Raw genomic sequence first — 27,317 nt, 5'->3', positions numbered from 1 at the left:
CTGACCCATGTCCCCACCAGTTTGATGTAACTGAAGTCACATGATTTCTCACCTTAGATTTCTCCTCTGGATAATAGATGGTAGAGGTAATATACTTCTTCATCATCATCATCATCATCTAGTTAATATTTATTTAGTACTACACTAAACTCAAATTTATTTCACTTAATCTTCTCAGCAACCCTATGCAGTACATACAGAATTATTCTCCCATTTTCTCCCATTACAGGCTCAGTGGCTCATGCCTGTAATCCCAGCAACTCTGGAGATTGAAGTAAGAGGATCATAAGTTTGAGGCAAACCTGGACAACTTAGCAAAAGCCTGTCTCAAAATAAAAAATAAAACAGACTGGGATGTATTTCAGTGGTAAAATTCCTCTGGGTCCAATCCCCAGTGCAAAAAAAAAAAAAAAAAGAAAGAATTATTCTCCGATTTTATAGATGAAGAAACTGAAGTACAGAGATTCAGACTTGTGAATGTTTCCACAGCAAGTAAGCGATAGAGCTGGCATTCTAAGGGGCCCTGGAGAGTGAGTTCTGCAGAGCTCTCCTCTGATGTGGTCTGCTGAGGCACTGGGGTCATTCACTAACCTCTATGTGGCAAAAAAGGTAGTTCAAGGACCTCAGGAGCATCTTCCTGGACAAACCTGAGGTCCAAAAGCAACACGGCTTGGGAAAGCACCTGAGGTGGACACTGTTTTGTTTTGTTGTTGTTTTTTAAGAAAAAAAAATATTTTTTCATTTGCTAAATGCCTACCAAAAGGGAGAGAAGATGGGAGGGGAGGGGAAGGGAGAGGAGGAAAGGGGAGGGGAGGGGGGATAGTAGAGGATAGGAAAGGCAGCAGAATACAACATACACTAGTATGGCAGTAGGTAAAAAAGTGGATGTGTAACCGATGTGAATCTGCAATATGTATATAGGGTAAAAATGGGAGTTCATAATCCGCTTGAATCAAATGTATGAAATATGATATGTCAAGAGCTTTGTAATGTTTTGAATAACTAATAATAAAAAAAAATTTCAGATGCAAAAAAATAAAAATAAAAATGTATTAAAATAAAAAAAATACAAATAACCCATTCTTAAAATGTTTCAAAAGATACCATCAAGTAAGAGGCTACCATTCTTTTTCTGATTTTTAAATCTTCCTTGTAAATATTAATATATACTCATTGGGGAAAAAATCGTCAGAGAATCCAGAGGCATCAAATGAAGTGCTCTGGGTGTGAGGAGGGGCCCTGCCACAGCTGCCTTCAGCTCTTCTAGGGTGGCACATTAAACCACAGCACTAGACCCCGGGGAGAAGCCCCTGCACCTGCCACAGGGAGTCAGGGATGGGAAGAGGCTGGTGTTTGGGGCTTCGCGCTCGATCGTTTCCAGCTGCCCTGGCTATTTAAGTAACGAGATGATGCATCAACGTCAATAACTCTGGATGGGTCTGTCCACGCACACAGCATTGTTCTCCCTAGGGGCCCCAAAGTCAACCTCAGCAGGCAGCTGGAGCCACTAAGAATTAAGAGCCTCTTCCCAGGCCGCTACCTTCCCCTCCCAGATCCATTCCCTGCCCCAGTTTGCAAGACTCAATGTTGACAAAAAGAGGCCACTCCTAGGACAGCCAAAAAAATCATCCAAGGCCACTTAAGCCCATGGACGTGAAAATTAGTGCATGCAATGGATCAGAAGCAGCCAAAGGGGGAGAACACAGAGCCTCTTCCTGCTGAAGGAACCTCACTACAGCCTCAAAACTCAGTGGGGCACCTGGCTTCACCTTTGTTGACCTCTATCCAACATGCTCCAAGCACACCGGTCCAGCCCCCTGCACATCACCTGGCTCCTGTGGACTTTTGGTGACTATTTGCTTAAAAAAAAAAAAAAAACTTAAAAGAGCTTGGGTCAGTGTCCTATGAGAAAGCATAATGAGAACCTTTTAGCCAGATCCTTCCAGAAATGTGTTTACTTGCACTACTTAGAGGGCATGGACTGTCTTACCCTTCTCTATACAGCACATATCATTCAAGGCAGCACCCTACCCTGTGGGCCCTCAAAATGTTCATACACAGACTATATTTGTGCAATTGTCCCTTGTCCCTGAGTATCTGTAGGGACTTGGCACCAGGGCTCCTCCCGCTCCTCTCACCAAAATCTACAGATACTCAAGTCCCTTATCTAAAATGGCAAATCAAGGCAGGGATGTAGCTCAAAGGTACAGTGCTTGTTTAGCATGCACAAGATCCTGGGTTCAATCCCCAGGACCAAAAAGAAAAACACAGAATTTTGGGTGGGGGTGAAGCTTAATGGTAGAGTGTGTGCTCAGCATGTTTGAGGCCCAGAGTTCAATCCTCAACATAAAAAAGCATATTATTTGCCTATTAACCTATATACATCCTCCCAAATACTTTAAACCATCCCTAGTTTACTTATACAGTATACATATACAATGTAAATGCTACGTAAATAGTTGTTGTTAAATTGTTTAAGGACTAATGAGAAGGAAAAAACCTGTACATGACCAGAACAATTTTGTCCTGAATATTTTTGATCCGTGGTTGGCCAAATCCAGGCATGCAGTACCCACAGATTTGGAGGGCCAAGGTACAATTTGCATGCAGTGACGACAGGACTGACAGTTTCTTCTCCTATAAACATGAGTCAGCTGAGGCTCAACAAAGGTCCAATGATTGGCTAAAGGAAGCACGGTTAGTCCACAGAGGAACTAGTCTTCAAATTCAAGAACTCTGACTCCAAAAACTGTGGCTGAGCCATCCTGCTTACAGAGGGAGAGAGGGAGGGAGGGAGGGAGGGAGGGAGGGAGGGAGGGAAGGAAGGAAGGAAGGAAGGAAGGAAGGAAGGAAGGAAGGAAGGAAGGACTACTGGCCCCCTCTGGCCCCCTCCTCTGCATTCTCTCAGCCCTACAGCAAGCCCTGGAATTCATTACACTTAGTCTTCTCTGTCCCATTGAGTCATGCCAAGTGAGGGTGGTTCTCAGTTGCAATGGTTCAAACCAGACACCTCGGGGGGACCTCACCCTGTGCTTCTCCTAACCCTACCCCCCACACACACCTCTAACAACTGAATAATCAATTCCTGACTGGCCAAGCAAAGGACACATCCACTCTTGCTGGAGGGAGGAGAGTAGCAGAGATTGAGTCCAACAGGAGCCCACAGTCCACCTAGGCCAGGGGGTGACCACAGTGGCCCTTCCAGTTCTTACTGTTGCCCAGAGGTTGATTGAAGTCTCCCAGCCCCCTGTTGGTCTTTTCTGCGTCTCTCTGGACAAGAGGGTGAGCAGAAACCAGACAGAAAGGGCCACCCACCCACCTTTCTGGGTCAGAAACTCAGAGGCCACGTTGGTGAGGCCCCAGGCCACACGGCAGCCACACTGGGATTCTATGCCAAAATTCCTGCAGCTGCCAGCATCAGGGCTGACTAATGCCCAAAGCTCAAAAGCCAGCTCCAAAAAGAAGCAACATTTTTATCCTGCTCTGAGCTGCAGATGGGCTATATACATGGGATTTTTAAAAATATTTTTGTTTTGCAGATTTACAGAACAGAGGGGGCGGGGGACAAAGAAAACCAGAGCAGAGGGCAGAAAGGGAGAGAGGAGAAAGAGAGAATCTGGATGGAGTGGGAAACGGAGGAAAAGACAGATTTTGGAAGCTTTTAGATGGAAGACACTTCGCTCCCCATCAGGGCCAAAACACATCAATTAAAAGGCTGCCCAGCTGGAGAAGGCCCAGCAGGCAGGCGGCACACGGGCAACAGAGGCCCGAGGGAGGAACGCAATAAGAACCACACAAGGGGCTGAGCCAGGTCTCTGGCTCCTTCCAGAACCCTGATGAAAATGTCAAGAACAGAGGAAAGCCCTGAATGTTCCCTGGGTGTCCCCTTGAGGGGCTGTGCACAGGGTCCATACAGGAAGTGCTTTCATGCCACTGTTAGGAGACTCAGAAAGGGCCCGACTACTCCCTCACAGCTGGCAGGTCAGCCCTTGAGTGCCCCTCCCCAAATAAGGCCATCAGAGCCCCACCCCAAAAGCCATTCCCTCAAGCTCTGAGCCCCTCCCACATGGCCTCCCCAGACCACAGATCTTGAAATAAAGAGAGAACAGGCCAGGGCCACACCTGTAACTCCAGTGACTCAGGGGGCTGAGGCCGGAGGATCACAAGTTCTAGGCCAGCCTCAGCAACTTAGTGAGACACTGTCTCAAAATAAAAGGAAGTTAAGGATGTGGCTAGGTGGTAGAGCACTTGGCTAGCATGTGTGACACCGTGCCTAGCATGTGTGAAGCCCTGGGCTCAATCCCAAGTACTACAAAAATAAATAAGCTAAATTAAAGGGCTGGGGGCTGTAATTCTCTGGTAGAGTGTCTGCCCAGAATGCATTAGGCCCTGGGTTCCATCCCAGCATCACAAAAGAAAAAAGAGGATAGAGGTGATCCTTCTAGGCTGCTTCATTCAAGCTTGTTTCTTGTCCATTTTTACCTCCTGATCCATATGAACTCAATAGAGGAAGAGGGTTCAAGCCATTTTAACATACACAGACCAAGGTGGCCCTGCAGTCAACCCCATAAGACAAGCTGTCCGAGGCCTCCCTTTACCCACCTCTCAAAGCACTACTAGGGACAGTCGTGGTAGGGACCTTCATTTAGAGGCCAAAGAGCAATGAAGTCCCGAATTTCTTCCCCTTGAGTGTCCGGCATTCACTCAGTGAATATTTATGAAACGCCCACTCACAGTGCTAACCTCTGGGGACATGACCTGATAAGTCATGTTAGAGCACCCACTTCCTTCATCCAAGGCCTCCAAGTCATCATTAAGTCCTCATCACCTCCCTAGTCTCCTCCCACTGCTGCACCCCTGATGCCACTCATCACACACTTGGACAATGGAATCTGCATCCTAACCCATCTCCATCCCTTGCACACCCCTCAATCTATTCTCCAAGGAAGGAGACATGGTGACCATTCTAAAATGAAAAGCTGATCACACCCACTGGGATGACCATAATTGAAAACAAAAACAGAAAATAACAAGTGTTGGCAAGGATATGGAGAAACTGGAACACTCACACATGGTTGTGGGAATGTAAAATGGTGCCATCTCTCTGGAAAACAGTTTGGCAGCTCCTCAAAAAGTTGAACCTAGTTACCACGTGAGCCAGCAACTCCACTCCAAAAGAATTGAAAACAGGTGTTCAAACAAACATGTGTACATGAACGTTCACAGCAACACTATTCACAGTAGCCAAAAGTTGGAAACAACCCAAATGTCCACTGATGGGTGAATGAACAAACAAAATGTGGTGTAGCCACACAATGGAATAGTATTCAGCCTTAAAAAGACACGAAGTGCTGATACACACTACAACATGAATGAACCTTGAAAATATCACACTAAGGGAACAAAGTCAGACACAAAAGATCATATGTTGTGTGATTCCATTAGTATGAAATACCCAGAAAAGGCATATCCAGAGAGACAGAAAATAGAGGGGTGATTGCCTGGGGGTAGGGAGAAGGCCTGCTAATGGGTAATTTGGATAATGAAAAAGTTCTGAGATGGGTGGGTGGTGGGTAGGTCATATGACATCATGATTGTATTTATTGCCACTGAATTGTACATTTTAAAATGGGAAGTTTTATGTTATGTTTTACCAAAATTTCAAAAAGAGAGAGACAGAAGGTGCAAAATAATTGTAAAGTGGATCATGCCATTATCCTTTCAATGGCTCCTACCACCCTTATGATCGGACTCATCTCTTTGACATGTCCTCAAGGCTCCTGTGTCCCAGTGGCCCCATCCAGCCTCCTCTCCCACCCCTCCTGCTTCCTCTCCTCTCCTGCCACAACCAGTCTGCATGGAGTATCCATTCCTCCCATAAGCCGCTCTCGCATTCACATCAGGGCCTCATCTCATGCCTCTCCTTGTCCACACAGCCACCACACGCCAGACTTTGTTCACTTGTGTCCTACTCACCCCCAGTCTGTCTAAACATCCTTGCTCTAAACATCCTTGCTCAAAATGTCGTGTGCTGAGTCCATTCTGGACTAGGAGCCTGGTGCTGTCTGCCACCATGGCACCCTGTTACAGACTCTCCATGGGAACGACTATATTATATTGCACGCCTGTCTTCCCCGCAATACTGTGAGCTCCAGAAAGGCAAACAGCAGGACTGCCTGGATCCTCAGCACTGACCCAGCCTCAAGGACCTCAAAGTCTCAGGAGGGATGTGGACAAACATGATGACACTGTCCGCAGGCTTACCATCAGGCTCAGGAGAGGAGAAAATGAATGAGCAAGAAATAAGTTTGAATGAATAGGCGCTGGTGGGGGACTGAGCTCAATAGAGGAAGAGAATTCGAGCCAAGGAGGGGGATCAAGGAGCAAGTAGGGACCGTCAATATAAGAAGGGTTTGGAGGTGGGGCCAAGCCGGATACATAGAACAGACAGGGAAGGGAAGGAGTAAGCAAGCCAGTGCCCATGTGACTGTGCCACACTCTGCAAAGAGGATGATAATCCATCCACTGGCTGAGCACCAACCAGCACCAGCCCTTGTGCTCAAGGTGTTAGACACACCATCTTCATGACCCTCACAATCACTGCATGAAGAGGGCACTACCATTACTCCACCAAACACATGGGAAGATAGAAGCCCAGAGAAATGAAGTTCCTTGCCCCAGGTTACACAACTACCAGGTGGCTAAGTGGGATCTGCACCCAGGTTTGCCTGAATCCCCAGTGGGGCTCCTGGGTGGCAGGAACACCCAAATCCTCCAGCACAGGTCTGCAAAGACAGTTGTGCCAACACATAAGAGTGCTCCACCTCCTCCTAAGGAACCCAGAGTTGTCCACCTCCCCTCAAGGAACTGCTGCAGGGAAAGACTCCTGCTCATTTGCTTAGTTAAGCTGTCAAAGTGGCAGGAGCAAGCCTAGTGCTCAATGAGCCAGTGGAGCGTCCTAACCAAGCCTTAGCAATGGATGGTTCATGCTAGTGACAGGACTTATAGAGAGAAAGGGGTAAAAGGGAGTACCCCCTCCACTCCCCCTCCCATCCTAGAACAACTCCCCCTTTTCACCTCCAGTCCAGGCCTCTCCACTGAGTTTTGGATGGAATGTCACTGCCACCTGGACACCTTCCCCTTGGAGTATCACAAACACTGCTAATGGGAACAAAGCATTTCTGAAAAGTGTGCAGAAATGACCTCATCATTTCCGCCAACCTGCTCTTCCTCCCAGGTTACCTCTCCCAATTAAAGGCAGGAAGCATCTAACCTCTTCCTACACAAAGTACATCTCTGGACCAGTGGAGGATATAGGAGCTTTACCCTCCTACGTCCAGCTATCCCAACATAGTTATGAATTTTTTCTAAAATTCCAACCATTCCCTGCTTTAAGTCATGAATGGTTTTGGTCTTCAAGAGTGTCTCGTTTAAGTGCAAATGTCCAATTAGCCAGAGGAGAGGGAGCCTGGCCAGAGTGGCCATTATCACCATTGCACTCATAACCATTTTCCAACTCCAGGGAGGACCGGCCTTCCCCCAGGAACTCGGCTCTTGTTCTGAACCCCACTGGTATTCATTCAGGCTTGTTTCTTGTCCATTTTTACCTCCTGATCCTTATGATAAGCCCTGGGGACAGGGCTTTCCCTCTCATTTCATCCTCAGAATCCATATTCTTTTATGATCTGCACTGGGCAAACAAGTATACTGATTCTCTGAAAAATGAGCTAACTTATCCATAAGGTAGAAAACCAGAATTTGAACCCAGACCACCTGATTCCAAGGGCTCACACACCCACTGTTTTTTCAACTTCTTTTTTTTTTTCTGGTCTGTGGGCTTTTTTTAAATTTTTTATTTTTAGATATTCATGACAGTAGAGTGTGTTTTGACATATTATACATACATGGAGTATAACTTAATTCTAATTTGGATCCCATACTTTTTTCAGTTGTAGAAGGACACAATCTCTTTATTTATTTTTTAATGTGGTGCCGAGACTCGAACCCACTGCTTCACACATGCTAGGCAAGCGCTCTACCACTGAGCCACAATCTCAGCCCCAAGATTCCATTCCTACAGTTGTATATAATGTGGAGTTTTACTGATTGTGTATTCATATATGAACACAGGAAGGTCATATCCAATGCATTCTACTGTCTTTCCTATTCCCATTCTCCTTTCCCTTCCTTCATACCCCCTTTGTCTAATTCAATGAAATTCTATTCTTCCCTCCCCCATCCTTATTATGTGTTGGTCTGTAGGGTGTTTTTCACTTTTTAAAAAAAATATGAGGAAACACACATAACAAAATTTGCCATCTTTTTTAAAATATCTTTTTAGTTGTTTATAGACCTTTATTTATTTATATGTGATGCTGAGAATCAAACTCAGTGCCTCACTCAAGCCAGGCAAGTGTGCTACCACTGAGCCTCAACCCCAGCCCCAAAATTTGCCATCTTAACCATTTTAAAGTGTACAATTCAGTGACATTAAGTATAGTCACAATGTTGGGCAATTATCCCCACTATCTGATTCCATCTCACTATCCAGTTCCCACTTGGCCCATGATCTATAGTCAAAAACAAATGTTGACATGATATAAAATACACAGGTGTGCACAAATATACATCAAAACTTATAGGAAACAAAGATTTTAGAGATTTTCCTGGAATAATGGACCTCTGGGGGAAAAAAAAGCAGGAAAAAAAAATAGAGGAGTAAAAAAATTCCAGTTACACAAAACAAGACTAATCAGAACAAAATATATCCATTTAGTTGCACAGGATCAAAAGTGAATTCACTAGGCAAACCATGAACTCAAAAGAAAAAAGAAAAAAAGAAGTTCTGGAAAAAAAAAAACCGAAAATGACACAGCTGTAATTCCTCTAGTGAAGGAGAACACGGAACATCTATATCAGACCAGAGTGCATTTTTGAATCAGATTAGTCAGTCCAGATATTTAAAGAATGTGGGAGCTCATGAGGTCCTCAGCAAGAAGTTCTCAATGTAAAGAAGACATGTACATATTGGATCTTTCCATTTTCACTTCCCTGTGCCCACTGGAGAAAAGAGGAAACCCCACAGGAAGTAGAGCACCCCCTGACATTCCCAGGCCTGTCCTATCCTGAAGCTGTGTCTCTGTGATTTGGGGTAATGCCTGCCTGCATTATTCCCAAAACAGAATGTAAACTTCTTAAGTGTCCTCAAAAGGTCCAGGATCTGGCCTAGTCAGGCTTCCCAGATCCCTTTTGTCTGTCTCTCCTATTCTCTAGCATTTAGGGAGGAACTTACTGAGAGGGCAGAATCCGAGAGTCCAAGAACAGATAAAACAGCCGTTTATGTCACACAGCGGCTTGGATTTAAAAGTAGCATTTCTCCTCTGATGTTAAACCAGTTTTGGACAATTGCCTTGCATCTTACATTCCAGATGCAAGCCTCAAGAGAATCTGGCAGAAAGTTAAGAAGGAAGGAAAGCTGGCATTTTGAGCATGAGAGGCAAAGGGCGTTAAATATGGCATCCTGGCCCAAAGAGATGGAAGGTACGCCTTTACCTTAGGCATGAATTAGGAGCCTCAAGTGAGGTCCCAAGATATTCTGTTGGTCCTTAAGGGCTGCGACATCCAAGTTCCAATCAAGAAAACTTTATACTAGAGTGTGCCCTAGCCAAAAGAGATCAATTATCTCAAGAGTTTTCCTCTAGTCACCAGAAACAGGTGGAGAATAGAGATTCAGAAAAAAGGCTGAACAAATAAAGCAACCAGGAAAGAACTGAGATAACAAAATATAACTAATAACCGATGATAATTGCACTGAAACGCTAAATGTATGGCACTGGGGCCTTCCAGGAAACTAAGGCAGTGCAACTCCCACCTTCGAAATCCCAATTCTTGTGAGCAAGTCAAAAAGATTTCAGACATGTTACTCAGAGTACCAAGCATGAGTTTATTAAAGGAAAAAGGGACACTTTCAAGGCAGAGGGTAGGTCCTCTCAAAGAGGAGAAGGACAGCATACCTCTCCTGAACTTCAGTTTTATTGGGGATCCCAGAGAAGTTTCCAGAGTCTTTCCCAGATCTACCTCTTGATTTTTTACTGACAGTAAGATGACATATGACTTTCAAGTGCCCAGTGCCAAGACAACTCTAGGTCACTTTGGCCCACACTAATCAGTTCCAAATGTATTTTAATCACAAATTCTTAGGTTAGAAGGAATTATTCTTATCTCTCTGAGTTTTGGTATCTGGTCTATGAAAAGGGTCACAAAACTCTCCCACCTTCAGGATAACTTGGGGTCCTCTTATCAACATTATTTTGGGCCCACATTTCTCCTGCAGATAACAGGTAGTTTGCTGAAGAATGTGGCATGTCCTGTCCAGGTAGGGCTGCGGGTAAATTGATTCTTGATAAAGAAAGCATGTGGCCCTGGGGGTCAGCACAGTGGGCCCATTTTATAGAATCATTCCCTTAACCTCATGTTCCCACCATTCTTGTCTATCTGTTCCCTATTATTAGGCAAGGAAGAACGGTGGCTTCCCTGGGGTCCCCAAGGCACTCTGACTCCTGGCACAGTGTTCCTAAGACCAGGCTAAGCCACTCCCTCATGCCCACATCATCCTCAATCACAAAGGCACGCTCTCTTTCTGTTCTGAATAAAGTTGTTTGGGTTTTTAGGTTTTGGTTTTACTGTTTTAACCATTTTTAAGTGTGCAATTCAGTGGCAGTCATGGTTCTTCCAGAACTCTTCCATCATCCAAAACAGAAATTCTCTACACATTAAGCAATCATTCTCCCTCCCACCAGATGCAGAAGCCCAAGCCTGAAATCCCAGCTACTCAAGAGGCTGAGACAGGAGGATCGCAAGTTCAAGTCCATCCTGGGAAACTTAGCAAGATCCTCTCTCAAAACAAAAAATAAAAAGAGTTGGGGATATATGTAACTAAGTAGTAATGCATCCCTGGGTTCAATCCCCCGTACTGGAATAATAATAATTGCGATTATTATTCTCCTTCCCTCTAGCCCTGGTACCCTCCATTCTACTTTGACTCTATGAATTTGCCTGTTGTAGGTACCTCATATAAGTGTGTTATAGACTGAATGGTTATATTCCTTGCCCAAATTCATACATTGAAATCCTGTCCCTGATGTGACAGTTAGTAGGAGAAGGGGTCCCTGGGAGGTGGTTAGGGATCAATTCCCTCATAAAAGAGGCTTCACAGAGTCACCTCACCACTTCTGCAATGTGAGGACACAGGAAGAATAACCAAGAAGCAGGCCACCACCAGACACCACATCTGCCAAACCCTTGATCCTGGACTTTCCAGCCTCCAAATGGTAAGAAATAAATGTCTGTGGGCTGGGGATATAGCTCAATTGGTAGAGTGATGGCCTTGCATGCATGAGGTCCTGGGTTCAATCCCCATCACCACAAAATAATAAACCAATAAATACCTGTTGCTTTAGTCACCCAGTCCATGGCACTTTTTTAGAGCAGAGTAAGACAAGGTGGAACTAAGTTCTTTGGGCTTATTTCACTTAGCATAAAGCCCCAGAGTTTCATACGTGTTGTCACAGAATTTTATTCTAATTTATGGCTGAAAAATTTTCCACTTTATGGATCAACCACATTTTTCTTATTCATTCTTTGCTGAAGAACACTCGGGTTGCTTCCACTTTAGGCTATGATCATTGGTGTATGTGTATTCTTTGAGTTCCTGTTTTTGATTCTTTAGGGTACATACCTAGGAGTAGAATTGCTGAATAAGCTTTTATTTACATGAATAATTCCAGAAAGAATAAGTGAAAAGCATTCATTCATCCTAACCCCATATCACAGAAAGGGAAACTGAAGACCACAGATGAGCACCATATACATCCTGGATTATTTTGTGTTTTTCCTTGAGACTTCAGGCTGCTCCTCTGTCCTTCTGCAGTTTTATTTTTGCTATTTAGGAGTCCCTATCTCTCAGACCTCTGAGGCTTCTGCTGGGCCCGGCCCTCCGGGAGGGGGATGGATCACACGAGAGCCACCCTTATCCAGCCAGGATCTTGGGATCAAGACGCCCATTGACCAGGTGGCTGGAGGGAATGGCAACCTGTATTCAAAGGATCTAGACTTTCTGGGTTGAAGGACAACTGGATGTCCACAATGCATCAGCAAAAGAGGGTGGGGAAGCATTAATCAACCCCAGAACTGAAGCCAACCTCGACCAAGGCCAGACTGTCCTCTGAGATGAGGTTCAGCACTGTCACATGTCTGACAACCTTAACATTCAAGGACTCAGGGGAAAAGCAGACCAACGAGTGTGCTTACTGCTGAAGGCTTCAGCCTACTGCATCAACGAAGAAGGAACACCTCACCCAGCAGAGGCAGAGAAGGCATCTGGAGAAGACCAGCAGCTCAGCCACCAGCCAAATAGCAATACTGAGTTTAAGTCCAGGACCAGCTAAATTGCCAGGGCCAGTACAGTGAGGCACTGTTGGTGTTTTTTCTGCCCAGCTTCTATCTCTGGCCCTTCTGAAAGCAACACACCAAATTTCCTTAGGTGACCTGGAACTCCTATGCCCTCAGCCAAGCAACTCTATCCCTTGAATCAGGAATGAGCACAAAACCCAGATGTGGTTAATGGGTATAACCCATCTCTCTGGCAAAAATTCAGGGATGGGTATATGCCCACTAAGTTCAACATGAGCCATTCCTGGGACTTCTGCTGAACTTACTGAGAAACACCTATGCTCTTCCTGTTGGTGTCTCTAAATGTAGAATGTAAGTCTGGAACAGCCATTGTCCATCTTTGTGGATAACCTATCTGAGGAGTAAGCCAATCCAAATGAAAGTACAGCCTAGAGAGGAGAAGAGAGAATCCAGTGTCAAAAGACACCATTCAAAAGCTAGATTCAGGCAGGCCTGAATCTGTCCCCCTTGAACTTTGCAGTTACTTTAAAAAAAAAAAAAAAAAAAAACTGGACATGGTGGCACATGCCTATAATCCTAGCAGCTCTGAAGGCTGAGACAGGAGGATTGTGAGTTCAAAGCTGCCTCAACAATTTAGTGAGGTCTCAAGCAACTCAACAAGACCCTGTCTTTAAATAAAATATGAAAAAGGGCTTGGGATGTGATTTAGTAGCTAAGCACCACCCCCCCCGGGTTCAATCCCTAGTTTAAAAAAAAAAAAAAAACAACTTTTTTTCTTTACATTAATTTGAACTGGAATCTGTCACTTATAACCAAAAGCTTCCCAACTAATTCAGCTAAATTACCAATCAGAAACAGAACTGATTTGAGGGTCAAAAAGACCATCTGACCTCATACTTCTGTTTGATATAACTGCAATAAAACAAACCTGATAAAATTCTCTTTCAAGTGTAAACACTGGTTTTGCTTTGGCATGCTAACTGGTGTACCAAACTGCCCTGTACATTTCGGGGAGTCAGAGAAGCTTCCTGTCCTTTTTCTGGAATTCAACACCAACAACAAAATAGCCCGGAGCCACCCTGACAGCCTGGTCTCCTACTATTCCCCAGTGTGAAATCCACACCACAGTCAAACTGGGATCTGAAGGTGTCCCCTGCATTCCCCACCTCCATTCCTCTGCTTATGCTGTCTCATTTAACTAGAGTGTACTTCCCGGCTCCATCTCTCCCTTCGGAAATCCTGTCCAGTCCCCATGGCCCACCTCAAATGCCACCAACTTCAAACAGCCTTCCCTGGGTGTTCCCTTTCTTTTGACCTCCTGAGTACCCTGCACCCCTTTTGCAGCATCCAGCTGCTTCAGTCTTGGGTTCACAGGACACAGCTGTTCTCTTCCTCTGGAGGGAAGCTGCTTGGGGCAGGGAGAGGGATCTTGTTTTCCCCTGAGGCCCACTGCCCTATAGTGCCTGGTACACACCTGCACTCCACCAGGAACAGGACCCAAATGGACGTTTGGAATGCACCCCATTTATATGCGAGAACACTGCCTGCATTTGCATTTATGAAGGGGAAAGAGAGGATCAGTGCTGCAGAGGGGGCTGGCAGCACTTTCCAGAAAAGTAGGGGGAGGGACTAAGATGTGAAAGCCAGGTGTCTCTGTTCCCATCACTTACACCACAGCCCAATGTCCTGCCTATGGCCATGTCCTTGGGAGACCTTCTCAGCTATCAGTAATTGGCCTTTGTTGATGTCACACTCAAAGCCCTTCCCGGCACATTTGTGGATCTAGTTTTCAAACAGCCTGTTTCAGTTACCTCTTGATTTATACAGTGTTTCTGCCTTTGCATCTTGAATTAAATATCTTATTAAAATAAATGTTCTGTTAAAATTCAGTTGGGCACAAGTAACCTGGACCTTCCTGATCACACAGAGAAGCTAGAATTTCTGTTCTAATTAGTGAGGACAGCAGCCTGAGAAGCCACCTTGCAGAATACCCGAAGCCTGATGGACACACCCTTCCCCAACTCAAGGATCCACCAACCCCCTTCCCTGACCAAGATTTCAAAGAAAGGTCAGATGCCTAGAAGCCTGTCTCATCTCTTCCTTAAAAAAGAACTAGGTGCCCCAGCTCTTAAAGTTTTGAAGTTCCTCCAGACTGCATTACAATACCCTTCACAGTAAAAGTCAAGTGCAATGAGGTAACCACCTTGGCCAGAATCACCATGCACCAGGTAGGGGGAGAAAAGACAAAGAATTTGGCATCTGAGGGAGCTGGGTTGTAATCTGTGCTGCTGTACCAACTAAGTGACATTGGATATACTGCACTTTTGAACCTCAGCTTTCTTCTCTGCAGAGAATGGAAATGATAATAATAAGTTCTGTGCAGAGAATGAAATGAACCATATGAGGTTTAGGTACCAGCCCAGGGAATGCCCAGAGGGGGCTCTATGTGTCTTCCTACTTCTCTTCCTTCTCTCATTATTCCTAGGGTTTTGTACTATAATATATGGCCTTTCATAATTTTTATCATTTTATTTGAAGATAATTCAGAAAGGTAAAGGAAGAAGAACATCCAAAGACAAGCTCACAGAAACTATTCTGCAGCCCAGTTCCTGCAGGGAGCCCATGATGCTGACAGGACCCTGCAGGCCAAACAATGGACTGTCCCACACCAAAGGAGCCCAAGGAGCATGCAGGGCCAGGCCACAACCCCCAGCCTCTGTGTTCAGTTACCCCAAGAGCTTCCCACCCCTGCGCCTCCTGCCTCCCACTACTTTCATCCATCAGGGCTAAGGCAGGTGGGACAGGTGTGGCACAGGTGCAGCCAGGTATAGCCAGGTGTGGAGGGTTGCAGTGAGCAGGCAGCTGGCACTTCAAGTGCAATGGGGGTAGACAGGCCCAGCCAACACTGCCAGAGTTGCTGATTTCTCAAGACCGAAAAACAGGTTTGTAATGGGGAATGTTCCAATTCTTAAAATATCAGCTTCAAAAGGAAAAGCCCCCTGAGAATGGAAGTCCCAACGGGGCAGGGCTTTGTCACTGCTGAATCCCCAGCACCTGCAACCATGTCTGGCCCAGAGCAGAGGCTTCCTAAAAATGTGAGGAATGTGCAGGGACCAGTTGCTAACCTCTGCCTCAGACTGCAAACACCTACATGGGAGAGGTGCTCCCATCCCCGCTCTCGGCTCTGGGAGACAGGACATTGTGGGGCTGTAGGACAGGACAGTGAAAAACAAAGGATCTTGCCTCCTATCCTGAGACTCTGTCACCCAGGCTGCAAACCACGGAGAAGAGATGTGCCTCCCTCATGAGGCTGTCTCAAGTTGCTCTGCACCCAGGAGTAAGCTTCATGACCATAGCTGCCCCTACAGTGGCCTGATTCCACCGTGCAGCCTTCTACATGATTGGTAAAGACCTTTACGGCAAAGAAACGGGAAAAGAGGAAGGGGAAAGGACAAGGGAGGGACGGGAGGGTCTGACCCATGGGCCTGCTTCCTCCTGCCTTCAGAAACACAGGTCAACAGAGGCCTGGCAGGGCCAGCTGTCTCAGGACACACATGGAACCACATGTTTCCAGGGATGTCCTCAGCTCCTGGAGGACTCCAGGAAGGACTTGACTAGTGCTCCAACTTCCATGAAACAAAGGGTTCACAACTGGTAAGCTTAAAAGCAAGTGACAATTTTTCAATCTATTCTTGCTCCAAGGGCAATGAATAATCACAGCGTGTTCTGGTGTTGTGGCTCAGCGGTAGAGCGCTCGCCTTGCACGTGTGAGACCCTGGGTTCGATCCTCAGCACCACATAAAAATGAATAAACAAAAGAAAGATATTGTGCCCATGTATAACCAAAAAAAAAAAAAAAATTAAAAACATTACAGCAGGTTGCCCTAAGGATGCCTGGAAGTAGAAGAGAAAGTCAAACCCAGTTCACTCACCGCAGTGAGTTTGATTCTTGACACCATGCTCTTCAGGGCTGAAACAGGCCTCCCCACTGAAAAATCCCAACTTGGGGGCTGGGGTGTAGCTCAGTGGTAGAGCACTTGCCTGGCATGTATGAGGCACTGGGTTTGATTCTCAGCACCACATATAAATAAATAAAATAAAGGTCTATAACAACTAAAAAAAATTTAATTAAAAAAATAAATTAAATAAAGGTATTGTTTTATTTTACAAATAAAAATCAAAAAAGAATAAAGAAATACCAACTTGAGAAATAGGCCTGCTCAGCCATTAGTATGGGTTTGAGAGCTGCTCAGACATCACCCAGGTCACCTAGAGGAAAGCCCAAGGTAATGGCCTGGACTTGACTTTGTAAAGGTGTAAGGAAGTCTGCTGGAGTCTGGAAAATTCTATATTTGATTTAGCTATACATGTGAATAGCTATGGGCAAATTCACGGAGCTGCATCCTTAAAATATAAACACGTCAGGCTGGGGCTGTAGCTCCGTGGTAAAGCGCTTGCCTCACATGTGTGAGGCACTAGGTTCGATCCTCAGCACCACATAAAAATAAATAAAGATATTGGGTGTCCATCTACAACTAAAAAAAATTTAAAAAGATAAGCACACTTCATACACACACACACACACACACACACACACACACATACACATACATTGCACTTGGATGCATTAATAATAGCAGCAGCAGCTGGCCCTAAACACTTCCAGCTAGGTACTGCACAGGTGCTTATCTTGTGAATCAGGTAACAGTTCCAAGCACAGCCTCTAGAGCCAGGTTAAAACCCAGCTCCTAAACCTCCGATTGTGTCCCAGCACCCTCCTCCACCTCTGCACCTCTGTTTCCTCAGCTGGGAAACAAAGATAGTAACTGGAAGAACTAAGGGGCTGAGAGTGTGGCTCAGTGGTAGAGAGCTTGCCTAGTGTGAGGCCCTGGGTTGGATCCCCATGACCACAAACATAATTAATTAATTAATTAATTAACTGGTAGAATTAAGACAGATATACATGTAAGCCCTTAGCAGAGGGCCTAGCAAATAGTAATTATCAAAACGTGCAGGCTTGTTGCAACCACCATTCAACCCTCAATGACCCCAGGGCATTGGTGCTGTGGGGCCCATTTTAACATACAGGAAATGGGTCCCTCGTTCCAACAAACCTCAGGCATCTTCACATCATCGTCCCAATTTTCCTCAAATGACAGTGCCACCTGACTATTATGTCTCTTAGCACTTTTCTTTAAATTGACTCGCAATTTTTGATTTAAACAAATTTGCTTTTTTAAAATGTTATGTAACTGTCACTCGTGGAAAACCAGCATCACTTGCCAGGATTCATTTTGTAATAAAGCTATTAAAATAAAAAGCATTTGTCCACCTGAAATCATCTTGCCTACCTCTTTTACTTTTTATGGATGCAGCAGGAAAGGAACTCAGTTGGTGGCGGGTGGAGGGTGTGGGGGACGGAAAGGGGGCCTCATCTGCTTAAAATGACTGAGAAACTTCCTGGGCCCTTCAGCAGCCCCCATTTGCACAGATTTTCGCTGGTTTAACCGAACAGGCCTGGCAAGGCCTCTATTTGGCAACATCCTGGTAGCAGCCGTCTGTGCACCACACCAGCTCCAAAGAGATAAAATTGCATTTAGAAGGAAAAAAAAATTATATATATATATAGGCTAATGGCAACTGTTAACTAATTCAGATGCTCACTGGCTCCTCTCTGGCATAAATGAAGGGAACCTGCCTCTGCCTATCAGGCAGCAGCCTCAGGATCCAAGATCTAGGAACCCAAAGCTGCTCCAGCTTCAGGACAGCCAGCCCTGTCATTATTCCTGTCATTTCAAGAATAATGGGAAACTTATGGAGAGCTCTCCCCAGGAAAGAGGACTCCCAAAGCTATGCAGAGGAAGGGAATGGGTCAGAGGAATAACAACAGAACTGTACACATTCAAATGATCATTTGCATTTCTCTCTCAAATCTCAAGGAAGGAATGGGAAGGGGAGAGATACCCTGATTTCAGATAAGGAAAAGGTACCTTGAAACTTGCATCAGAGAGCACTACACCATTAAAAGGACGGCCTTGGGGGCACAAGCAAAGGGGACATTTTACTTGGGAGAGCCACTAAGTCTCTTTGAGCATCCCTGCTTTCATTCAACAGGTATTTACTGAAAACATCCTGTTCTGGGCAATGAGGACCCAGAGGTGACAAAAAGCAAAGCCCCAGTTCACTTTTCTAGGGGAGGTAACAGCCAAAAAGCTGTGTATTACATACACTAGATCATACCAATTAACAATAAGTGCCATGAAGAAAATAAATCAGGATAAAGCAATAACAACCAGAATGAGCTACGTAGATTAGATGGTCACGGGAGTCCTTTTGGAAGATGACATTTGAGTTAGGAGTCCAATAATGAGGAAGCACCAACCAATTAAGCCACTGTTGACAGCAGGTACAAAAGGCCTGGGGAAGGAACACACTTGGCATATTCGAAGAACAGAAGGAAACCCTCTGCAGCAGAAGAAGCACAAGGATCCTGAGGAATGAAGTGGCAGGAGGTAGGATCACTGGATTTCATTTCAAGAATAATGGGAAACTTATGGAGAGCTCTCCCCAGGAAAGAGGCTTATCCCCACCCCTCTACCCTGTACTGAGATTCACAGGCTAGGCAAGCACTCTACCACTGAGATACATCCCCAGCCCTTTTTATTTTTTATTGTGAGACAAGGTCTCATTAAGTTGCCCAGTTTGGCTTCAAACTTGTGATCCCCCTCAAGAGCCTTGACTTTAATTGAATTTTTAAAATTCCACTCTGTCCTCCATACGGAGAATAGATAAAGAGGATACCAGACAGATTAAAATAGTGGCATGGCTCAGGAAGAATCAACTAAAATCATTTATACCTCAAATTCTATCCCCTAAACTCCAAGGGTCTGATGCCTCAGAATCTCAGGGAGGTTAGGAATGGGAAGCTAGTAAAAGGGAGATGCTTGTTCTTTAAAGCAAGGACAGCCAACCGCGTGGCATTCAAACATCAGACAAGAGAGAGCCGGAGACAGGCCCTTCAGAAAGGGCAGGACCCAGCAACCTCCTAAGAAGAGAACAAGCCGCCATCTGTTCTGGGGACAGGGAGTGGATCGGTTCCCACCCAGTGCCTCTTCCAGGTCTTTGACTCTGGCCAGGACTCCTGACAACCCACAGGCTCAGACCCCACATCCAGCCAGCTCACAGGGCTGTCTCACACGGCAGAACACAAGTTGTCTCCCTGACACCAGATTCAAACCCCAGGACCCAATCAACCCATGACCGCCAACGTCACAAAACCAGACCGCCAGGCAACCAATGGATGGCCTTGCAAGAAAGAAAGAAAAGAGAGAGAGAGAGAGAGAGAGAGAAAGAGAGAAAGAAAGAAAGAGAAAGAAAAGACATCAAACCCAAAGCTGATGGTGCTTCTAGAACCAACTGTCAACTTACAGGTAATACAGGGGACAGTAGAACAAGAGAAACACCTCCAGGGGACACTATACACAAAATCCTTAGTGGAAAACTCCTTAAGATAATCCAGAGACTGGGGATGTAGCTCAGCCGTAGAGTACTTGCCTCGCATGTGTGAGGCCCTAAGTCTGATTCCTAGAATCACAAAAAGTTAAGAAATTTAAAAAAAAAAAAAATCTGTTTCTTCAATAAGTAAGTTGTAAGGGAAAAAAAAGAGCTGGAGAAGAAAAGTTTACAAATTAAGATATATACACCAACCACACTTGCTTGTTTCCACCCTGACTTAGAAAAACTTTGAAAAACTTGTATGAGACCACAAAAGAAATTTGAACACTGACTGGATATGATATTAAGAAATTATTAGCCTTGCACGGAGGTGCACGCCTGTAATCCCAGTGACTCAGGAGACTGAGTCAGGAGGATCACAACTTTCAGATCAGCCAGGGCAAATCTGAAGCCGGCCTCAATCATTTAGCAAGACACTGTCTCAAAATTTAAAAAAAAAAAAGGAGGCGGGGGGGGGGGACTGTGGATGTAGCTAGGTGGTAAAACACTCCAGGTCCAATCTCTAGTACCCACTCCCCCCTAAAAAAATTGTTAATTTTGTTTTGTTTTTTCAGTACTAGGGATTAAACTCAGGAGTGCTCTTCCATGAGCCACATCCCTAGTTTTTTATATTTTATTTTGAGACAGTCTCACTAAGTTTCTGAAGTAGGCCTCAAATTTGCCAAACTCCTGTCTCAGCCTCCAGAGTCACTGGGATTATAGGAATGTGCCACCACACCCGGCTTCCTTTTTGAGACAAAGTCTCAGTAAGTTGCTGAAGCTAGCCTCAAACTTGCAATTTGTAAAATAAATAAATAAATAAAGGGCTGAGGATGTAGCTTATAGGTAGAGCTCCTCTGGGTTCAATCTCCAGTATGAAAGAAAAAAATGGCCCTAGGGACAGGTGTTCTGTAAGAACCCACACAGGAACAGCCCACTAGCTAATACACTGTACAACAGAGGGATCACAGGATCACACTCAGAAGATCCACCATCCTTCGCTGCATCACCTGCAGAGCCTCCAGCGAGTATTCGCTGAACAATGGAAGAATCCATATTTTTCTTTCTATTATCCCTCCAACCGGAGTTGCCCCAAACTCACGACATCCTGTAAGAAGTAGATTTCTTTTTCCTTTATGCTAACTGACCTCAGGTTCAAAATGTCACACTGAAGGCCACACTGACTTTATCCACATCTTTCAGAACACACATATTCTGATTATGTTCCTGTCCTTCCTGCCCAAGTGCCCACTTCCTCAATGGGGACGGAGCTCTCCACCACCCACTTTTATTCCTACGAAAGAGGCACGTGGACCTCACCCTCATTCACAATGTCTAGAAGAAAGTAGCCTCTTCTCAATCAAAGTGTGTTAAAGGAACTTTCCACTACAGTGGTTTCCAAACTGCAGTCTCTGGGAAGACTTCATTTTGGTACCTCCTGGGAACCATGCTCAAAAGCCTCTCAAACACAACATTACTCTTGCAGGATCCCATGTAACAGCAACCCTGGAGGTGGTCGGAAAGGAGCAGAACCTCCAAACTGTCCCACATCTCTGGCAAAGAACTATCAAACCAAGGCCGATAAGCACCACACCCATTTCTCCAACAGCTAAACAGAGGCCAGAGCTTTGGGCGCAATCTCAGGACCCACCAAGAGTGCCTGGGAGTCTCTGAGCTCTAGGCCTGTATGGGATACCTGTCTCATTACCATCTTCCCTAGATAAAGGACCTGCCTCCTAATAGGTAATATTTTCAAGTGGCTTCAAGAGAGAAGAAAGATGACAAGGACCACCAGGATATTATTGCCAGCCACGTGTGACCATTTCAACTCTGAAGGCAAGGAGCCAAAAGTGCTATCTGTACAAGCCTGTCAATTAGAGGTGCTGGGAAGATCGATGGATGGATCAAGCCTCCTGGAAGAATGAGGAGGGGCTCAGGTCTGAACTGACCCTGTGACAAGAGGGGAAGAAGAACTCAGCAAATTTAACACCCAGCATGGAGTTTGGGGAAGGCTTAAGAGAGGCTGGCAGCTGCAGCCCGCTCCAGGCCCCCCGTGGCCAGCTGGCGCCCGCAGAGCAAGGGTCAATAGCATGCATTGCACTGACTTGAGATGCTTAAAGACAAAGAAACTCCAGATTACAGCAAGGAAGGCAAAGGTCATTTAGCACCAAGATGAAAACAATCCCTCTCTCCTAGGGTAGGTTAAGCCCATGAGCAGAGTCACCAGGATGGCTGGAGCAACAGAAGAGTGGGATGAAGGCAGGTGCTAAGAGGGCCCTAGTGTCTGTCTGCATTGCAGGGAAGATCACAGTACATCCAGAAGAGAGACAGGATACCATGGTCCTGGGGCATCCAGGCCCCAGCCAAACCCTCCCTGTGCCCTGTTCAGATCTTCCCTATGCCTCACTGTATCCCCCCAGACTATCTCTGCCCAGGCCCAGGCCCATCTAGCTGCCTCCTAGGTCTGTGCATGGCTTGTTTTGACCACTCCTGGTGGGATTATCACCATTAGACAGCTTTCACTGGTCACCAGAGGCATGGGGCCAGCGAGAGAAAAATGAGAACAGTTATGATTATACCCCTTTCATCTTTGTACAACACTTGAGAGTTTTCACTGGCATCTTCACCCACATTAGTGCATTTAAGCCTCAAAACCCCTTTGTGTGCAGGCAGAAATGGAGGGCCAGAGCATTTAAGTCTATATTATAAAATCATAGTCAATGGAGGAATCAAGCCTGGGAGTTTTAGCTCACTGTGCAGGGGCTTATACACACACACACACACACACTCATTCACTCTATCCTCAGAGTCAGGAACTGGTCTGATGGATGTGCCTTTCTATCAAGTACATTTTCCATTTCATTTCCCAAAGCAGCCCCAGGTTGTCTCAGACCAGTCATCCCCAACATCATTCTGACTCTACAAGGTTGGCCTGTTCACTCCTATTCTATAGATTAGAAGTTGAAGGGCAGCGAGTGGCCAGGGACAAATAGGGCCTAGACCTGGAACACTGGTCTCCAGAGTCCTAATGAGGGCCTTTTCTGCCAGGCATATATGACCCCAACATCAGCCACCCCTAGATCATCTGCAGGATTTCTGCCATATTCAATACCGCTTGTACTTTTTTTTAAGTTATTGATGGACCTTTGTTTTATTTATTTATTTGTTTGTTTGTTTATTTAAATGCAGTGCTGAGAATCAAACCCAGTGCCTCACACATGCTAGGCAAGCGCTCTACCACTGAGCCACAACCCCAGCCCCCAATTGCACTTTTATTACTACTATTTCTATTAAATAGAATCATTCTTATGACTGCATATATTTAAAGTGATACTTTATCAGGCAGAGTGGGGCACACCTGCAGTCTCAGCTACTTGAGTGGATGAGGCAGAAAGATTGCTTGAGCTCATGAGCTCAAAACCAGCCTAGGCAAAAATGAGAGACCCCCCCCCATGTCAAAATACATATATAAACAAAGTAAGGCTTTATATTACTACCACAAATGGAAAAATCAGTACCATCGGCAATAACTAATGGGGATTCCTAAAAATAAATAGTACTAACACAAGATGATCTCCATTCTAGTCAGGCACCCTTTGCTACTTAAAGAGTCTGGGCCAATGGCGGCTCTCTCCGCATTACAAAAGACACACTAGCAAGTGTTTAAAAGGTGTTAAAGCCAGACTAGCACCAACCTTAAACTTTTCCCTTGAAGAAATCACGAGGATTGGTAGAGAACTGAAAAGAGAAGAACTTTCTCACTAGGTGACTCGATGTTATTTCATGCATTAACCACCTTAAGTCATTTCAATGCAGTTTCATCCTATGCAGTGGGAAACATCTCTTTAGACTATATTTTGGGAAAGGAGACAAGACGACTAACAGACAACCCACCACAAGGGTAACCAATGCCATAGTCTCAAAGTCCCTCCCATTTATTGCCCAGAGCCAGCCAGCTTCTGGGCAAGCCCAGGGGCTGCCAGTCACCCTGTTTCTGGCTCCAATGCCCTTGTCTTAGCTCGTGTCTTATGCAGAGTGCAGTTCTGACCACTCCAAAACTCCTCTGGGAATTAGGATCCAGCAGGCCACTGGAAGTTGCAGCAGTGGCTCCCATACCCCTCAGTAGCCAGGAAGCCTTGCCATGCACCTTAGCAAAAAAAAAGGGAGACTTGAGCCAACAACATAGGCACTTCCCCAGGTCTAGTACACGTCAAGTCTGCAGCTGGGGGCTGGAACCCGGGAAACTGCCCCAGAACCTCCTTCCTCACCTCAAATCCTACACCTCTCAACCACGGGTCGTCCAAAGTATCTCTGAAAATAGCCTAAGAAAACGATTTTCAAGCAAACCCAAGAACCAAGAGTCAAAGAGGGAAAAAAAAAATAGAGATACAACGCGGGGCGGGGGTAAAAAGACCTCCAAACTTGGTCCTTGACTGCCGGCACCGAGAGCAGAACAAGAAAAGCTTGGCCAGGTGGGCACCTCGCGTGCTCAGCCAAGTTGCAAAGCAGCAAATGGCAACATCGGCGCATCAAGCTACTCTGGCTGAGCCAGAGATGGTCGGCAGGGATGGATCAATGCTACCCGTGCTGCGGGCTTCGGGATAGACTCTGCGATCACGAAATACGAGGTCTGGGGACGAAGGACTTGATATCCCCTGGCGGTGAATGAACCCAGATGGGCCCTCCCAGCCGCCCTCCGACTCAGCCAATGTCCTGCCTGGGACCAGTGTCTGGGGTGAAGCACCGAACTCGCTCCCTGAGACTACGCCTGGAGAGGAGTGTTTTGTTTTGTTTTTTTTTTTTTTTAATCTAACACCGAGCCGAACACCCGTTGGAAAAGTCCACCCCGAAGAAAACTGGGATTTAGCACAAAAGCGGAGGGCAGGGGAGGAGGCCCTGCCAGCTTTACCTTTTCTCTTTATTCTGTTTTCGGGATTTGTGCAGGAGTCCGATGAGCACCACGGCGGCACGGATCCCCGCCTTTCGGCAATGCATCCTCCCTGCCGGCTGGGACATGGCGAGGCCGCCGGCGGTGCCCGGCCGCGCCCTCGCCCGCCCGTCGCGCGTCCCCGCCGCCCCGGCTCCGCGCGCTCCAAGCTGCCCGCGCCGGCCCCAGCGCCCGCGCCCCGGCCCCCGGCCTCCAGTCTCGCATGGGCCCCGCCCCGCCTAGGTGCGCCCCAGGGGTCAGGTGACTGGGCGCTCACTTCCTGGCGACCTTCAGCGTCTCCTCGGGACCCGCGGGGCGGCCGGCGTCCGCTCTCCGCGCGCGGGCATTTCCGAGGCTCGCTCCGAGCGCGGTACGGGCCGGCGGCTCCCGGGTTCTCGCTCAGACGCGCCGCCTGCTCCCGGCTCCGCCCCGCACCCCGGCTGCAGCCAGCTCCGGCTGCCGGGTCGCCGGCGAAGAGAGGCAGCCCGCTCACGCCCGGCGGTCCCGGGGCTCAAGCGCCCGTGTCCGCTCCGAGCCCAGCGCCCGCACTCTCCCCTGAGCCCGGCCACTCGGCCCCTGCTTTCTCTCGCCCCCGCCCCGCGCGTCCCAGCCTGCTGGCCCTGGGCTCCCTCCCCAGGCAGAGCCGGCTGACGCGCTCTCGCAGCCCGGCCCGCCGGGATACTTCTCTGATGCTGTCACTGTCTTTTAAAACAGGGAGAAAAAAACATGCACCGAGAGGAAACGCGTGTCCTCCGTCCAAGCGAAACTGCCTTCACTTGCGGCCATCCGAAGGCCTCCCCTGCCCCCGGGGCCAGGCTTCGGGCAATTAGAGGGGGGGGGTCCTCGGCCAGGTCGCGAGTTGGGGGGTGGGGGCGTTTCGATTAAACAGACGGCTACCTCCCCTCGCAGAGCGCAAAAGGATTGTCTTGAGGGGTTGGAGGGACCGGCTCGGGTCAGCTCCCCTTAACATTTGCTTTCCCGGCCGGCCGTGGGAGTTTGACACAACACAGTGTGGTCAACTTCACATTGAGGACCAGGTTGCCGGGAAGATGCAGGTCAGGCGTCCCCACCCCACCCTCCTGGCCCCTCCAGCCACGCCGCGTCCGACCCTCCCCACACCGAGGGCAAACTCCATCTTCACTTTGGAACGGAAGCACGCAAGGTCACGTAAGCTCCTGTGAAAGAGATCACCGCCAGTCCCTGCTATAAGCTCCAGGCCTCCCTGATAAGTCTTCCTCGACCACTTCCATTTGCTGTGGGGCCTCACAGACCCCTCCCATCCTTGAAGCAGAACTAACCGCTTTGCCCCCTAGAGGAAAGGAATTGGGCAGGGAGGTGGAGGGAATTAAAACAAGCCAATTAGTCCATCTTTGGAAACAGTCCTGTTGGGGCCAAGGAGTTCCCTGAGGCAATTTTCCTTGTTTTTTATACAGTCTGGTGTGCAAACAGAAAATCCATCAAGGAAGGGGGCCATCCTGAAGAGGGGAAGGGGCTGCAAATGAATTCCAGAGCCTGAGGCTCAGCCCTGCCTTTTCCAATGGCCACAGCTTCTTGCTGGCACTGGGGTGGAGGGGACAGAATCCCAGAGTGTTTCCAAAAGGCACCCAGTTTATTTATGAAGCATCCATTAGCAATGGCCTTGAGCCCTCCTGAGCCACCTGTGTGGTGGGGGAATCACAGATACAGCCATGGATATCTATTTATAACCAGATTAAAGTGACCCCAGGCCCATCCCTGGGATTAGCAGCTAGGCAAGCTGCAAGGACTACACCAGCAGTGACTTCAAAATCACTGAGAGAAGAATAGAGTGTCCTAGGTGGGGAAGAGGGAAGAGTCCCAACACAGGTCTTCTCCAGCCCCAGTATCACATAATACCTACAGGTTAACTGATGGGCAGCTTCAGCTGGATGGCAGCGAGGGCAATGAGGGACATAGGTTTAGTCCAGCACAGGGTGTATTTTATCCATTTCAGGGCAAGACTGCATTCCTGTGGAAAGCTGGTCTTCCTCCCCCACAGGTGAGAGTGAGGATGGCTCCCACCCATTCCCAGCTTCCTGGGAACCTGTCCAGGCCAAGTGCACAGCAGAGAGCAGGGCACTGAGATGAAGATGCAAAATGTTTCCACCAAGCAGGATCCATTATTCATTCTTGTTCTGGTATTCCAGGTCCTTTCAGCTCCTCCACCACCCCAACATGGGTAAAAACAAAAAGCTATCTCCAAAGACTATCATTTCTCAGACCCTGATGCCTGAGGTTCTAAGAGGTATGCATTTTCTGGGTGTGTGAGAGCTCTTCCTCCCAGCCCACAAGCCTTCCATCTTTGGGACATAGACAGGATTCCCTTGCCAAACTCCTGTTCCAGCCCCCAAGCCCCCCCACACACACACACACACACCACAGAGGAAACACCAAAACACAAGGAAATCCATCAATGGCAGATAATACAATGTTCATCTATGCTAGGCTTGTTTATTCTACCAACATT

At 46.9% G+C, this 27,317-nt stretch overlaps 1 protein-coding gene across 9 annotated transcripts in view; it reads right to left on the bottom strand.

The window, feature by feature from the left end:
- Rap1gap2 (RAP1 GTPase activating protein 2) overlaps nt 1–27,317 on the bottom strand; it is a 208,584-nt gene that overhangs the window by 112,946 nt on the left and 68,321 nt on the right. Inside the window, exon 1 of one of the 9 annotated variants that reach the window (XM_046446969.2) lies at nt 24,815–24,970. The exons of the other annotated variants lie outside the window; for them this stretch is intronic. Coding sequence (XP_046302925.1) covers nt 24,815–24,921 — 107 coding nt within the window. The 5' untranslated portion in view covers nt 24,922–24,970. Of the gene's footprint in view, nt 1–24,814; nt 24,971–27,317 lie in introns of those variants that run through there. 9 annotated transcript variants of the gene reach the window in all.

Source organism: Marmota monax, unplaced genomic scaffold, assembly GCF_021218885.2.
Source record: "Marmota monax isolate L192 unplaced genomic scaffold, Marmota_monax_Labrador192_F-V1.1 WCK01_AAM20220418_F8-fsc00138, whole genome shotgun sequence".
NCBI classification, from domain to species: Eukaryota; Metazoa; Chordata; class Mammalia; order Rodentia; family Sciuridae; genus Marmota; species Marmota monax.
Note: the sequence above shows the minus strand (reverse complement) of the source record. Positions and strands in the feature narration are given on the sequence as shown.